The sequence below is a fragment of the Caretta caretta genome, chromosome 7 (genome assembly GCF_965140235.1).
Source record: "Caretta caretta isolate rCarCar2 chromosome 7, rCarCar1.hap1, whole genome shotgun sequence".
Taxonomy (NCBI): Eukaryota; Metazoa; Chordata; order Testudines; family Cheloniidae; genus Caretta; species Caretta caretta.
The window spans coordinates 14,675,441-14,691,206 of record NC_134212.1 but is presented as its reverse complement, the minus strand read 5'-3'; the positions used below and the strand labels follow the sequence as shown (position 1 = coordinate 14,691,206).

The 15,766-nt window shown below is 40.6% G+C and overlaps 1 protein-coding gene across 9 annotated transcripts in view; it reads right to left on the bottom strand.

Moving 5' to 3' along the window:
* Nucleotides 1-15,766, bottom strand: part of LOC125640344 (contactin-4) — a 646,262-nt gene that overhangs the window by 12,405 nt on the left and 618,091 nt on the right. For all 9 annotated transcript variants that reach the window (XM_075130265.1, XM_048858825.2, XM_075130266.1 and 6 more), the window contains 3 exons: nt 5,730-5,888; nt 3,188-3,337; nt 1,056-1,126 (listed from right to left, as the gene is read on the bottom strand). In XM_075130265.1, the coding sequence (XP_074986366.1) occupies nt 1,056-1,126; nt 3,188-3,337; nt 5,730-5,888 (380 nt within the window). The remainder of the gene's footprint in view (nt 1-1,055; nt 1,127-3,187; nt 3,338-5,729; nt 5,889-15,766) is intronic.

The window sequence follows — 15,766 nt, the reverse complement described above, 5'->3', positions numbered from 1 at the left end:
TTATGTTTTCCAATTACTTTGCATTTATCAACATTAAACTTCATCTGCCATTTTGTTGCCCAGTCACCCAGTTTTGAGAGATCCTTTTGTAGCTCTTTCCAGTCTGCCTGGGTTTTAACAATATTTAGTAATTTTGTATCATCTGCAAATTTTACCACCTCACCCCTTTTTCCAGATCATTTATGAACATGTTGAATAGGACTTGTCCCAGAACAGACCCCGGGGGACACCACTATTTACCTCTCTCCATTTTGAAAACTGACCATTTATACCTACCCTTTCTTTCCTATCTTTAAACCAGTTACCAATCCATGAGAGCACCTTCCCTCTTATCCCATGGCAGTTTATTTTGCGTAAGAGCCTTTGGTGAGGGACCTTGTCAAAGGCTTTCTTAAAATCTAAGTACACTATATCCACTGGATCCCCCTGGTCCACATGATTGTTGACCTCCTCAAAGAATTCTAGTAGATTGTTGAGGCATGATTTCCCTTTACTAAAACCGTGTTGACTTTTCCTCAACAAATTATGTTCATCTATATGTCTGACAATATTGTTCTTTATTATAGTTTCAACCAGTTTGCTCAGTACTGAAGTCAGGTTTACAGGCCTGTAATTGCCGGGATCACCTCTGGAACCCTTTTTAAAAATTGGCATCACATTAGCTATCCTTCAGTCATCTGGTACAGAAGCTGATTTAAATGACAGGTTACAGACTACAGTTAGTGGTTCTGCAATTTCACATTTGAGTTCCTTCAGAACTCTTGGGTGAATACCATCTGATCCTGGTGACTTACTGCTGTTTAATTTATTAATTGGTTCCAAAACCTCCTCTAATGATACCTCAGTCTGGGACAATTCCTCAGATCTGTCACCTAAAAGGAATGGCTCAGGTTTGGGAATCTCCCTCATATCCTCAGCCGTGAAGACTGATGCAAAGAATTCGTTTAGTTTTTCCACTATGGCCTTATCGTCCTTGAGTGCTCCTTTAGCACCTCGATCGTCCAGCCTTATAAAACAGATGCATTAATTCTCCCATTGATTTATACTTCATTTACCTCCCAGGTAATGACCAGCTCCGACTTGCTCCCTCCACCGCCACTGACGTTAGCCGGGGTGATTTCAGGAACTGTGTAAAAGAAATGTTACAGGAGGTGGCATGGAAGCACAAGTGATTAATTTTGAAGCTAGAAGTTTGATTCATTTTAAACAGAGCAAGAAAGAGGCACATGTAGTACTGGCATCTTGTGACTTTTCCCTTTTGGGACCATGAGCCTGACTATCGAAAGGAGCACAGAGAACAGATACTTTTAGTTTTTTGTAAGTGAGATGGACTATTATCCATGTATCTAGTTGCTAATTGCTTGTTTTAAATATTTATTTTCCATATAACAAGGTCCATTTATTTTCACAATATTGATTCCTGCTTTTCAATTTAGAGCCAAATCCTGCAGTCAGTAGGAATTTTTCCTGAGTTAAGACAGAGCAAGAACTACAAGATTGGATGCATAATGAACAGTCCTTGTGACAATTGCCTGGGGTGATGTCTCCAACCCTGCTCCAAGACCTTTAGGGCAGGTCAAAGGGCTAGAGCGGCATAAAGGGGCTCTGAAAGCCCCTTGGCGCAGACACTGCAGAAGACGTCTATAAGGCTGCCTTTTAAGGCTCTCCTCATGAGCACTAGTTTTAAAGGTGTCAGGGAGTGTGGCTTGTCAGGAACGAGGTCATAGCACATTGTGCTGCAGAGATTATGGGCAGTGCTGTGGCGCAGAGGACAATCCACAGAGGCTGCAGTAACTAAGGCCGGTTGAAATTTTTTTGACAAAAATTATTTCTGTTGGAAATACCATATTGTCTAACCCAGAATGTTTCATGGAAATATATTGGTTTCAGTGAGAATTTCAAGACAGACCCACCCCAGAGTAGCCAAAAGCCTAGTGGTGAAAGTTGTCTCCTCAAATGTGGGAGACTCAGGTTTAAGTCTTTGTTCTGCCATATCCCAGGTGAGCGCCCTAACCACCAGCCCATTGGCTATTCTGACATGCAAGCACAGCTCTCTGTATCTTGTGTTTTTTTGTGAAAAACATTTCAAAAGGTCTTATTTTTGTTCCTTATCAAAATGAAAAGAAACCTTGAAATTTTTTGTGAAACGGAATTGATTTTTTCTGGCCAGCCCTCACCATAACTCTCACAGATGCCCCAGAGCTGTCTGAGCATGGAGTGGCCCAGGACCAAGAAGGCCTCAGGATGACTTAAAGCTACCTAAGTCTCTCCTCTGTCTCTGCACTGCAAATTCTGTGCTCTGCCTCTTAAACTACATCTACACTGCACACCACTAGTGACAGTGTGTAGAGTTAGCGTAGCTACACATTACAGTAAAAAACAAGCTGCCTCCACACTCCAGTGGGGAAAGGCTTCAGCAGTAGGGAGCTGTCAGAGCCTTTCCTGGCTGCCTTCCCCCCACTGCCAGAGCCTTTCCATGTTGCTGGAGCCTTTCTCTGTGACAGGGAAAGACTCTGGCAGTGAGAAACGACACTGCTGGGAGAGGCACTGCTTGGATGTGTACAGTGCTGTATAGATTACATACCCTAATGTAAGAGTTCAGGGGCCTAAGCAGTGCCTCAGTATATACTGCCATTTATACCCATGCTGGAAGGGTGTGAAATGTATGTCCTCCACACTCCACCGTAAGGAGTGTGAAGTGTAGATGTACCTGAGAGGAGTAGACCAGAAACTCACTTCTGATCTGTAGAAAAAAGTAATCATACTGTACTCTACTAGTGTTCCCTCGGCACAAATGTGGGACAACGCAGGAATTACTAGACTGGTTCACAACAGTGATCCATCCTATCTTCAGAGGAAGCTGAATTCACCTCTCCTCAAATGCCCTTTGTCAGCTGGGCTATACAGGACATGGGGGGAATTGGGTGAAGTGTTCCCAGTCATGTACTTCTAGAAAGCATGGAATAAAGCCCATCTTGGGCCTCATTTTTTCTATTAATTCTATTCTACTCTATTTATGTGTGCTCTTTGTGAATATTATACCATGAGGCAGAGAAGAAACTAGATAATATAGCTTATAGAAACTGTCATATAGAAAATACTTCTTAACCTTGTTCAAGGTAACCTACTGCTTATGGCAAGGTGCTTTTTAAAAAAGACTTTATTGGGCTTCCTTTCTACTACTTACGAGCTTCTTCAGTTCTTCTTTTCTCTGAAGGTCTGCTTGGTTCCCCAATCCCAATGAGGCTGGCTGCAACTGCTCGAAATTCATACTCAACCCAAGGGTTTAAACCCACCACGGTTGCAGTGAATGTCTTGCCATCAATGATATCTGGAACTGAAATATACCCTCAGGTTAGGAGAGTGAGAGTTGGACATTAAGAGCAATTACACTTATTCAGTCATTGAATAACAGTAGCCTCTTGATCTATAGGCGCAGTCTTGAAACTATTAAACAATGGGAGTACTTGTGGCACCTTAGAGACTAACAAATTTATTTGAGCATAAGCTTTCATGAGCTACAGCTCACTTCATCGGATGCATACTATGGAAAGAGTAGAAGATCTTATTATATACACACAAAGCATGAAAAAATACCTCCTCTCACCCCACTCTCCTGCTGGTAATAGCTTATCTAAAGTGATCACTCTCCTTACAATGTGTATGATAATCAAGTTGGGCCATTTCCAGCACAAATCCGGGGTGGTGGTGGTGTGAGAAAACCTGGATTTGTGCTGGAAATGGCCCAACTTGATTATCATACGCATTGTAAGGAGAGGTTTCAGAGGAACAGCCGTGTTAGTCTGTATTCGCAAAAAGAAAAGGAGTACTTGTGGCACCTTAGAGACTAACCAATTTATTTGAGCATGAGCTTTCGTGAGCCACAGCTCACTTCAATGAAGTGAGCTGTGGCTCACGAAAGCTCATGCTCAAATAAATTGGTTAGTCTCTAAGGTGCCACAAGTACTCCTTTTCTTATTGTAAGGAGAGTGATCACTTTAGATAAGCTATTACCAGCAGGAGAGTGGGGTGGGAGGAGGTATTTTTTCATGCTTTGTGTGTGTATAAAAAGATCTTCTACACTTTTCACAGTATGCATCCGATGAAGTGAGCTGTAGCTCACGAAAGCTTATGCTCAAATAAATTGGTTAGTCTCTAAGGTGCCACAAGTACTCCTTTTCTTTTTGCGAATACAGACTAACACGGCTGTTACTCTGAAACCTATTAAACAATGGAAGATCACCTTGAGAGCAGAACAGTTAAGGACTATGAATCTGGGCCCTTAGTGTGTTTTCCCATTTTATTCTTTTGTCAATGCTTAATATGGGGAAGCAAAGCAGGATGTATACAAACAATATGCAGGCATTAAGGAAATCTATGCTTTAGAAATTGACTTTTCATCCTCACAGAAATACCATCGTATCCTTATATAGTCTCATTAAAAGGTAACACAACTTAGTCCTGATCTACACACAGTTTTTGTACCATATGATTATTTTGTTTAGCTGGTTATTGGTTTAACTAATAGAGATATACTGATACAAACCCTAGTGTGGATGCCTTATAGCATTATATAAGAAGGTGCCTTATAGCATTATAGCTTATTTCCCTTCCCATGCAGGAATAGGTATACTGGTATAAGCATATTTATATCAGTGTAACTATGTTCACTCTAGGTTGTATAGTTTTAACTATATGGGCTTGGTTAAAACAGTACAACTTTCATGTGTAGAGAAGGCTTTCCATACATATTGTAGCATTCTGAACCTTTTGCTCACAGCAGTTGAAACAATTATTATAAATTGTGTCTTTCACAAGAATTTGCTGAATCAAATGAACATATTGAAGAATGAGCAAAGATACAGTGGAATTTTGTTCTTCCTCTGTTGGGAAAGTAATTCTGCCAAAAGAGACGCTACTCCGGATGACGCTGTCTGTCGCCTGAAAGATGTCTTTAGAGTACGATTGTTGTCGTCATGATTGTACATCACCAGTGTAGCACTGTGTAATATATGAAATAATGGAAAGAAATATTTCCCCGAAAATACAGTGCATAAAAACTGATGAGAAAAACTGGTTGAGTAATACCACTGCAAGGTTGGCAAATCCTGGAAAGGATTAAGAAAGACCGAATGTATTGCTATTAGAGCTGGACAGGAAGTGGTTTTCCCATTCCATGAAACTTTTTGGGATTTCAGCCATTTTTCCCATTCCACCTTGAGACAAACCCAAGATCTTCTGAAGTTTTTCCGTGAAAAATGAGAGAGACGCTACCTCATAATAGCCAGGTGGTCAGGGCACTCACCTAGGATGTGGGAGACCCAGGTGAGAATTCCTGATTCATGCCAGGAACTTGAACCTGTATCTTCCACATCTCAGGCAAGTGCCCTAACCACCAGGCTATTGGCTATCCTGGAACAGGTGGGTGGGTCTGTATCTGTCTGTTTCTCTCTCCCTCCCAGACTTGAGGAAGCTTTTCTGACAAAAGTTGTACCTAAATGGATAGGTTCCTGGAAAAGGTTTCAGTTTCACTGAATGGGCGTTTTCAGACAAAACAGTTTTGGTGAAAAATTCCCAAACAGTTGTAATCACTATGCTGGAGGCATGAGTTATTCTGGCTTCATAGCTAACTTTACTCATCCTGTATGTTTGTGTAATGATGGATCAGTTTTTACATGTACAGAATTCTTTCGTGGCCAACTTTAGTTACTACTGACTTCTGCATTTACCTGTGTTCACTGCTTGCCATCCCACAGAAAATGGGGTCCTTGCTTGAATGACATACATAGTAATGGGGCTGTGATTATCTGCTCCTGGCCTCCAGGATAATTGAGCTGTAGTGTCAGTGATTTCATCTACTGTCACGGCTTCAGGTGGGCCTGGTGGACCTGTTATAAAATACATACAAAACAGTTCAGCTGAAATTATTAAAATGACACAATATAGCATGTGAAGGAAGAAATGTTCTATTCTTCATTTAAGATTCAGAAACAGAAAGTTCAGCCTTAGAATGGTATGGCTCTATGGTTTTTGCCTCTAGCACATAGATCTAGGAGCAGCCCTAGCTGTTTTGCAGCCCAGGGTGAAAAATGTGTTTGGCACTCCCCCAAAACTAGGAAAAAACCCACAACAGCCAAACAACTGTCCAATCAGCAGAGCAAAACAAAGGCTGGCCAATCAGAGCGGAGCAAAACCACTGGCTAATCAGAGTGGAGCAAAAACAGCCTGTCAGAGCAGAGGGGAAAAGAAGCACCCAGTGGCATGGTGGAGCCCCATGGAAGTTGGTGCCCAGGGCTACCGCCCAGTTTGCCCAGCCCCAGAACCAGCCCCACCCAGACCTACCAATGACCTTAGTGGGAGACCAGCAGTGCAGCTCATGGGCAGTGTAGCCCATATAGAAGAGAATTACTACAGTTGAAGTAGACTTTACAGGAGAGAATTTAATTAGAAAAACACATAAGAATGTGCTTAAGTGCTTTCTAGACAACTTAAACTCATGCTTAAATGATTTGCAGAATCAGGGCTTTAAAGCGATGGTACATCTAGTTCAATCATTTCCCTGTAGTAATAATCCAAAGCAATTAGTTTAGTATTTGTACAGCGCTCTGTGTGAAACAGCTATTATCACAAAGTATTCAATAGCAATGACCTGAAAAGAAATAACCTAAAGAACCAAATGTCCAAAAGAAGAAACACAAAAGTTTGGTCTCCTAATTCCAAGAAGTCAGACTCCTCCTCTCTACTAACTACTGAAGTTGGAAAATCTTTGCTTGATAACCATTTGGGTTTCCTCTGGTGATAAAACAGACAGCTTTCCTGCAAACTCAAGCCATGATTTGGATAGGCTGAGAGTGTATGTGCACAGGAAAGGCCAAAGACCCCAAATTTCTGATTTCCTTCTATAAAGAAGGAAGGCAGAAGTATGATACAGATAAAGACCTATTTAAAACCTGGTTAAGAGAAGGCTTTACTAGAGCCGGTTGAAATTTTTAAAAATTCCATGACATTTCAAAATTCTAAAATAAAAAAAAAACCCATACTACATTTTCACAATCCTCTTTCCTCTCTCCTACCTCATTTTTGCCGACTTGTAAGATTGGTGGATGTGTTTCAAATTTTAAAATTCAGCAGAAATTGAATTACAAGATTTTCCAGCTTTTAAATCTATATGATTTAGACCAACACTGCACAGATTCAGGCCTCTCACCTCGTACCTTATTCAAATACACAATATAATATCACTTTCGATTACCTGCTGTAAGACTTGCTTCTTTCGCAACCAGCCTGGCCAAGTGTCTTACAAATTAGACAACAAACCCTCCCCAGTAACACAAACTTTAAAGCAACTGCTGCGGTACTTTTTACTTCCAAGACTCTGGGAGAATACAGTTCTCCTTAGACAAGATAGTTTGATAACTTCGTAGACGTTCTTCCATGTTATACTAATTAAATCTATTGAAAACTAGAGACACAGCTGGGAGAGAAGGGAGAGAAGAGAAACTGAAATTAAGATATTGATCCACCATCACTTCAGCAATGTGTGCCTGTTTTAGCTGCCAGCATGCACAGACGAGAGACGCTGTCATTACGTGGCTTCAGAATGAATGGAACTCTAAGCCTGTGATGGGTGGCTTATTTGTTATTTATACAATGCCATGGGTATGCTTTTCAGTATTGTCTTGTCAGTTTTTCTTGTTTTGTATCCTCTGACATAAGGTACCTAATTTATTTGAATTCTAGATGTGAATAACACACCATATCTAATCTGTGTTATTAATATAACTTAATTTGAATGGCTATATTGTACATTTATTAAAACTTTATTTCTTTGCATTTATTAACACACTTTTATGGGATGTATTCTCTTTCTCCATGCCTATCCCCATAGTATCTTAGTGACTCTCTCCACAGGAAAATTTTTTGTATGCCCCAGTAAAGGGGGAGAGGGAAGAACAGAAAAATCTATCTTATGTTTTTATACTCTCACCCACGATCATAGTATCTGAGTGTCTTGCTTGAAAATTGGTAGCTATAAGTCCTTGGTAGGCTTCATGGAGTCTCTGGTTTACCTCCTTTTTGGAGCTCAAACTATGGTTTGGTGTTTTTTGTTAAATTTGTTTGTTATAGGTTTTTATATTTTATTTTTATTTTTGGGAGGAATAGGGTGGCGTCTGTGTGGTAAGGGTCATTCTGCCTATTATACAAAGGAAAAAAATATGAACAAAATGTCATGAGAACAAAATGAGAAGGAAACTCATCTAGACAAAGCACAGACCATGTGAGCATTCAAGGAGGTCTTGAAAGAGCCAGCATTCTTACCCATGCAGGGATGCTGTCGTTTTGGGAGGTAGTCTCTCCAGCATAAGTATGGAAGGGCGGAAAGTAACAGAGCCATGACCCTCCTGCTGTTATGAGAGTATAGACCATAACCTTCCAAAGGATGACTCCCCTCTTCTGGAAGATATATAGATCTTTAACAGCATGAGGGCTTGAACATGGGCCTACAGGTCCCCAGATAGTGCCCAGACTGCAGTGGCCTTCTGGCAGCTTACTGAAACCAGTGTAGAAGAGGACTAGCAGAGCTTTAGCACACTCAGGGCCACGCCCACAAAATCTACTGATTGGGGGAGATGTCTGGCCCCACAGATTGGCTCAGATGCACAATTTAAGCCATCAGGAGGCCCAAGAAATTATCTGAGCAACTAGGTGAATCCCTGGCTGGCTGCCACTTTGGACCCTGCCTAATTCCTGGTTCCTGTCCTCCTTATCCCAGATCTTCCTCTGCTCTCAATTTCTGTTTTCCTACCTCGCTCCAGCTTCCTGCTCTTTTGCTCTACCTACTGTAGTAAGATGAGGACCTGAAACATAAACCCTTGGAATCAGAGGCTCGGTATGAGAACTGAGGCCTGAAGTAAAGTAATGGTCAAGACTTTGCTAACATAAAGCAAAGTTAAGCTGTGAGCCAAAGGCAGGCCCCACTCACAAAAGTTGGTAAGAAGAAGGCAGTTAATTGGACGTATTCACATATCTAAAGGGTATCAAGTACTAATAGGATAAACAGGTGCCAGGAAGAAGAGTCTGGTACGAACACATTCCACAGAGATAATGAGGAACAGGCTGACCCATCCTAAAAAACAGGGTCAAAAGGGTAATATGACGGATAGAGTTGCTGGTTTGAACCAACACGTACCAGGAGAGAGGCAGCACCCCAATACGTAGAGGGGTTGTACCTTGATGTGTCAGGAGTGATGTGTAACTTGTTTGTACCTGTGTATGAGAATGCATCCCTGAGTGGATGTCTTTGTCTGGCCTAGGGGGAAGTGGTAAATCCCACCACTGACTGAGCCGGTTCATTGTCAGGGACCACATATGTATTAGCAGAACTGTAGACATCCGATCTGGGGAGCTAGAGACTGTTTTGTTTGGCAATAAACCTGGCTGGGTGCCTTTGTACCTTATCAGAGTCTCTGGTCATTGGCGGTTCTCTTGAGATCTGCTGTGTCAGCGATCTGCGCAGAATCGGGACAGCACACACGCACACAGCCGACTGTTATCAACATTGAAAAGAGCAGAGCACCACACTGGTGGCATCTGACAACACTGGTGACCCCAATGGCTGATCTGGTGAGTAAGCGAGCTGTCTGTTGTAGGAATCAAGATCTAATATGACAGAAAACCATGAGCTAGGGGACCCCTTTAGCCCCTCCCTGCAAATCCCCAAAGAGTTTAAAAAATATTATGGGGAAGAAACATGTAATGTAATTTGTAAGGCTAGGGCAGAGACTGTAGCCTTAAAATGTAAAATATTGCAAACTATAACCATGGCTGTTAAATGGTTAAAACAGCACACCACAAAATTGGTGGGGCAAGTAACAGTAACAAAGAAAGAGTTAAAAGAATCAAAAGAAGCTACACAGCTCTGGAATGCTCCCACCCCCCTTGCAGGATGGCAAGCAGCCCAGAGACAACCAACACAGGAACAGAATAAAACACTGGAAACAGCTGTAAGGAACCTACAAAAAACACATGTGCCGTCCCCTGTTATAAGTATTGGTGGTAAACAGCAGGCTCCAGGTAGCTACCCTGTGCCTGAAGAATGGAGACAGAAATGGAAAAAGGAGGCCCTCGTAAAATTAAAAGATGAAATGGGGTCCACTGCATTGCAACCACTACCTTATGATAAAAGCCAGGTGCTGGTAAAACCTAAATCGGGACCTGGACTGGTGCCTGTCAGAAAGGGACAAGTAAGTGCACAGATGGAAAAGGTAGCACACAATACTTTTGCTGAATTGGTAAATCAAATGAAGAAAAAAATGGTACAGTTCACAGAGCACATTAGGAGACAGGAGCTGCGACTGGATCGCAGGGGAGTGAATAAAAAGGAATTTCAAAGTCAGAAACTAAAATTGAGCAAGTTAACACCTAGAATTGATGCATTAACATATGGAGTTGCCCAAAAACAGTTAACTGCAGGAAAAAAAAGGGCCCTCCTGCAATCTGTTTGGCATGCAGACAAAAGCAACAGATTCAGGTTTTACAAGAACAGATAATTACCCTCATTCTCATCTCAGAGCCAGGATTGAAACCCCGTGTGCGGTTTCCCAACTGCTTTGACCCATGGAACCACACTCCACACTCAGCTAAAAATATAACCTCCTTTCTCAAATATTTTTACATACCAGTATGTTTTCTTTTATATCCTTTATCAGTTTGCTAAACTTGCTGCTGCTGCCTGTACCTTAAGAGTTAATCTCTCTTGGCTCTTCCTAGGACGGTAGCTTTTCAATCCCCCCACCCCCTTGTTTCCTGCCTCTCCTCACTTCGACTCTTTCTCTGTGTTAAAAGTTATAGTTTTTGCAGAAACCTCCAAAAGATAAAGCAACTGAAAACAGAACAAAACAAGAAACAAAAAGAAAACAAGGTAAAACCTTTACTTTAAATAGAGCCAGTAAATTAATTAATAGATTCAAGATACTAAGGTCAGAAGGGACCATTATGATCATCTAGTCCAACTTCCTGCACAACACAGGCCACAGAATCTCACCCACCTCTCACCTATGTCTGAGCTACTGAAGTCCTCAAATCGTGGTTTAAAGACTTCAAGGAGCAGAGAATCCTCCAGCAAGTGACCCGTGCCCCATGCTACAGAGGAAGGCGAAAAACCCCCAGGGCCTCTTCCAATCTGCCCTGGGGGAAAATTCCTTCCCGACCCCAAATATGGCAATCAGCTAAACGCTGAGAATATGGGCAAGATTCACCAGCCAGATACCCAGGAAAGAATTTTCTGTAGTAACTCAGATCCCACCCCATCTAACATCCCATCACAGGCCATTGGGCCTATTTACTATGAATATTTAAAGATCAATTAATTACCAAACTCACGTTATCCCATCATACCATCTCCTCCATAAATTTATTGAGTTTAATCTTAAAGCCAGATAGGTCTTTTGCCCCCACTGCTTCCCTTGGAAGGCTATTCCAAAACTTCACTCCTCTGATGGTTAGAAACCTTCGTCTAATTTCAAGTCTAAACTTCCCAATGACCAGCCTTCAGGAATGCTGGAATTATTCCTAACTTTCTTGAAGATATGGTTGCCAAGTAACAGAAATGCACACTCTGCTTCTAATCCTAACCACTCACTAATATTTTAATCTTATTTCCATATAGCACAGTTTTAAAATAATCTGAAATATAAAGTAATGCAAATTCCTTGTTACCAAATTAATACAATAAATTTGGCAAATATTAATATATATTTTATCCATTTTTGTTAAAAGTTTTAAATCAGGTAATAACTTGTTTATTCAAATGTTTAACCCTTTTTATTTTTTATTTTTGTTTGCCTTATTTGAAAGTTTAATGCCCTCAAAGTATTTGCATGGACCTGTATTTAAAATTTATTTTGGTTTAATTTTACAGTTGGCTTAACTTTATACGCTTTTCTTTTATGTTATGTTATGTTAATGGGAAGCAGTGGTTGTTAAAGTTTGTGCTTCTAAACAGTTAACAAGAGTGAAATTGGTATCACAAGCAAATTAACTCTAAAAAGCTTATTAAAAATTATGTGATTGTCTTTTGCTAACACAGAATGTTCAGCAGGAAAAAAAGCAATAAACCTTCTCACAGAAGATTGTGAGCATTTATTTTAGCAGTTAAGCATTACATTTAATATAAAATATTAGTAATGCACCTCAAATGAAAATGACTGTCTATACAACAATTGCAAAAGTATAGCTTGTGTTATAAAAGACTTGGTCCCTATTATGTTGTCCCTATTACACTGTAAACAAACTAAGTTAAACTTTGTAGTAAGTTTGGGTTACTGAAAACAAAAACAAAAAAGGAAAACAAACAAAAAACTTTACTATGTTAACTCACAACAATTGTTTAAATTGCATCCCACAGACCAAAGACACTAGAAAATATCACACCCTGAAGACACCAGAAAATATCAGTATACAGTGAAGAAACCCTCAAGCATCAAGAAAAGAAAAATGAAGTGCTTTATAAATAAGAGACTGGTCAAATACACCTCTATCTTCCATATATGGACAATTAAGTTAACTATCAGCTAAAAAGCACTAGCTGGACCAGGATAAACTGTCATTTAATTTCAACTTGGTTCCTGTGTAAAAAGAGCTGTATTATTGCTGTACTACCGTATTATCGTTGTACTGTGGTATTATTTCTGTATTGTGTTATTGCTGTACAGCGTTTACAAGGCGCATAACCTTGCTAAACCGCTTAACGAACACACAGGTAAAAATCATCAAATGAATGGCAGCAAACAACATGAAGGCAAGGAAAAAAATACATTGGTAAAGAAATTAAGTTACACAGTAACTACAAATTGGGTAAACAAATTCCCTGTTAGTACCAGTCATAATGTGGGTCACTGACACTTCCTCCTAACTAAGGCACCTGTTATTCAAAACAATCTTGCTCAGTGTCGGGATACCAATACTACATCCTGACACAGCGATATTTGATAAATTGGTTACTGTCCATTCAGTAGGTTATCTGGAAAACAACATCCTTAGAAACAGCTGGATCCATGTCAACTACTGGTGTATCACGGGGCAGTGCAATTCATGGAACAGAGAAGCTAGCCATTCCTGTTTCCTGCCCAGCAAAGCTTACCAGAGGATGACAACCAGCAGTAAGGGTAACTCATAACATGAATGCACAATACTGGGTAATAACTAATTACAAGACATTTATATATAAAGGCCTCATTTGTAGTGTCACTAGTCCAAATTTCTGTTTTACTTCTCATATACATAATGCTGTGGAACACACTATAACAATGCCTATCCCAATATTTCAAAACACTCAGCCTACTGCTAATGATGATAGAGGTGATAACTGTAATTGCCCTAATAGGAGTCTATATGTGTCACCAAAGTAAAAGGGCCAGAGTACAATACCAGACTGCAAAAACATGGTTATGCTTGGATATAAGGTTGTGTCATATGTACACATAAATACTATACATATATACCCATATATGCTACAAATATATATGCCATATCCATATTATTCATATGTATTAATTATTTGGGAGTGCCTCTAAGACTCAATCATAATACTACATTCCTCAGTCATGGTCCCGGGCCTAACATTCCCAGGTCCATCATAAAGGACTAAAAAATAATTGGATAATAAAATCTGCCTATCAGTCGTACGAGGGAATGTGCAGACTAAAAAGACAGGTGGGGCATAAGTGTATGGATGGTAAAATGAGGTAACCACATAACACTGTTTAGCCCACTGGGTTATCTGTAGTCCATGCATTATGCTTTTCCAGGACGATGGGGAAACATCCTCTCCATAAAAAGACAAAAAGTGGGAGAATGTAATAAGATTGACTACACACATATCTAAAGGGTATCAAGTACTAATAGGATAAACAGGTGCCAGGAAGAAGAGTCTGGTACGAACACATTCCACAGAGATAATGAGGAACAGGCTGACCCATCCTAAAAGACAGGGTCAAATGGGTAACATGATGGATAGAGTTGTTTGTTCAAACTAACATGTACCAGGAGAGAGGCAGCACCCCAACAAGCAGAGTGATGCATCAGGAGTGATGTGTAACTTGTTTGTACCTGTGTATAAGAATGCATCCCTGAGTGGATGTCTTTGTCTGGCCTAGGGGGCCGTGGGCAGTTCTCTCAGGATCTGCTGTGTCAACTATCTGCGCAGAGCCGGGGCAGTACACAGAGGGAACATGCACACAGCCAACTGTTATCATCATTGAACAGAGCAGAGCACCATACTGGTGGCATCTTACAACACCTATGACTCTGATCCTGGCTTCGAATCAAGCGGTTTGACTGCCCATGCCCCGGTCATCACAAACAGCTTCCTCTGTGGTGGTGTGACTCCACATAAACCTCTAGTAAGTAGAGCTTGGCAAATAACTGATTTGTCAGTTTGGTGGCAGTTCAAGAAAAAAAACCCCAAAATATTTTTCGTTTGGGTTGAACTGAATCAGAAATATTTTGGTGAATAAAAAGAAAGTCTGTTTCAGACCAGGGATTTGAACCCACATCCCAGGTGTGTGCCCTAACCACTGGGCTAATGGTTGTCAGGTGGGGAATAGCATCACCACCACCTCCTCCTCATTCTCTGTCTGTTTGGGAAAGGCAAAACTATACCAATAGTTTATGAATAGTTACAGGTCAAGCTGAAACTGTTTCTTTTTTTGTGGTCTAATAAACTATTAGTCTGAGAAACTTTTGCCAGATCTACTAGTAAGGACAGCCCTCAGTATGGCCTCACAATGGTGCAGTAGGTATTTTTCAGCCTAATAATGGATATGGAAGCTGAGGACATAAATGACTACTCATAAGGGTCAGTGGCAGAACTAAAAGTGAAGCTCGGGAGCTATGGCTCCTAGTCGCACATCCTAATGTTTAGTCAATACATTTATCTGCCTTTGTGGCATGGATAAACCCTTATCAATAAGTTACCTGCTTTTTGTTTCCTCACCCATCCTGACACAGAAAGTTACCATAGTTTCCCTGGCCTTTTTTCCCCCTTCACTTACGTTTGAATGATTTCTTTATTTTGGTAAGATCAGTACAATTAGCAACAAAAATGGCACTACTTTTCAATCGAGGAGGCAGAATCAACAAGAGTGTGCATAGTTGTCATAGGACAACAATCTTTTAGGAAAAGGTTCAGACTAGGCTGACCAGATAGCAAATGTCAAAAATTGGGACAGGAGGTGGGGGGTAATAGGTGCCTATGTGAGAAAAAGACCCCCAAAATCAGGACTGTCCCTATAAAATCAGGACACCTGGTCACCCTAGTTCAGACTGGTGTTTTTTGTGGTGGCAAGGTCACTATTTCTGCTATCTTTGTGGTCATTTTGTTGTAAGAATCATGTTCTTGTTGACTGCTTACAGAGCTGGTTTACGGGAAGTTACCTAACTCATGTTCCCACCAGCGGACTGTTTTGAAATGTTTATGCAAAAATATTTATCTGAAACAATAAAAGACAAAAAATATGAAACAAGCAATGTAATTGTAGTACTTGAGCTCTCTGGGGATACAGGGTAGTAGCTTTCCTTATTGGACAGGGGATGTTGGGTATAGCAATTAATGAGTTTTTGCTTCACATATGCCGTCACAAACAATGATTTGATGATCTGGCACATGACATTTCATCAACAGCTTTCATCAGCATGTGTTGATAGATTCATGAGGAGAAAATATGAATGTTACAGTCATTCCTCCCATAGGTATAGCTTTTCTCAA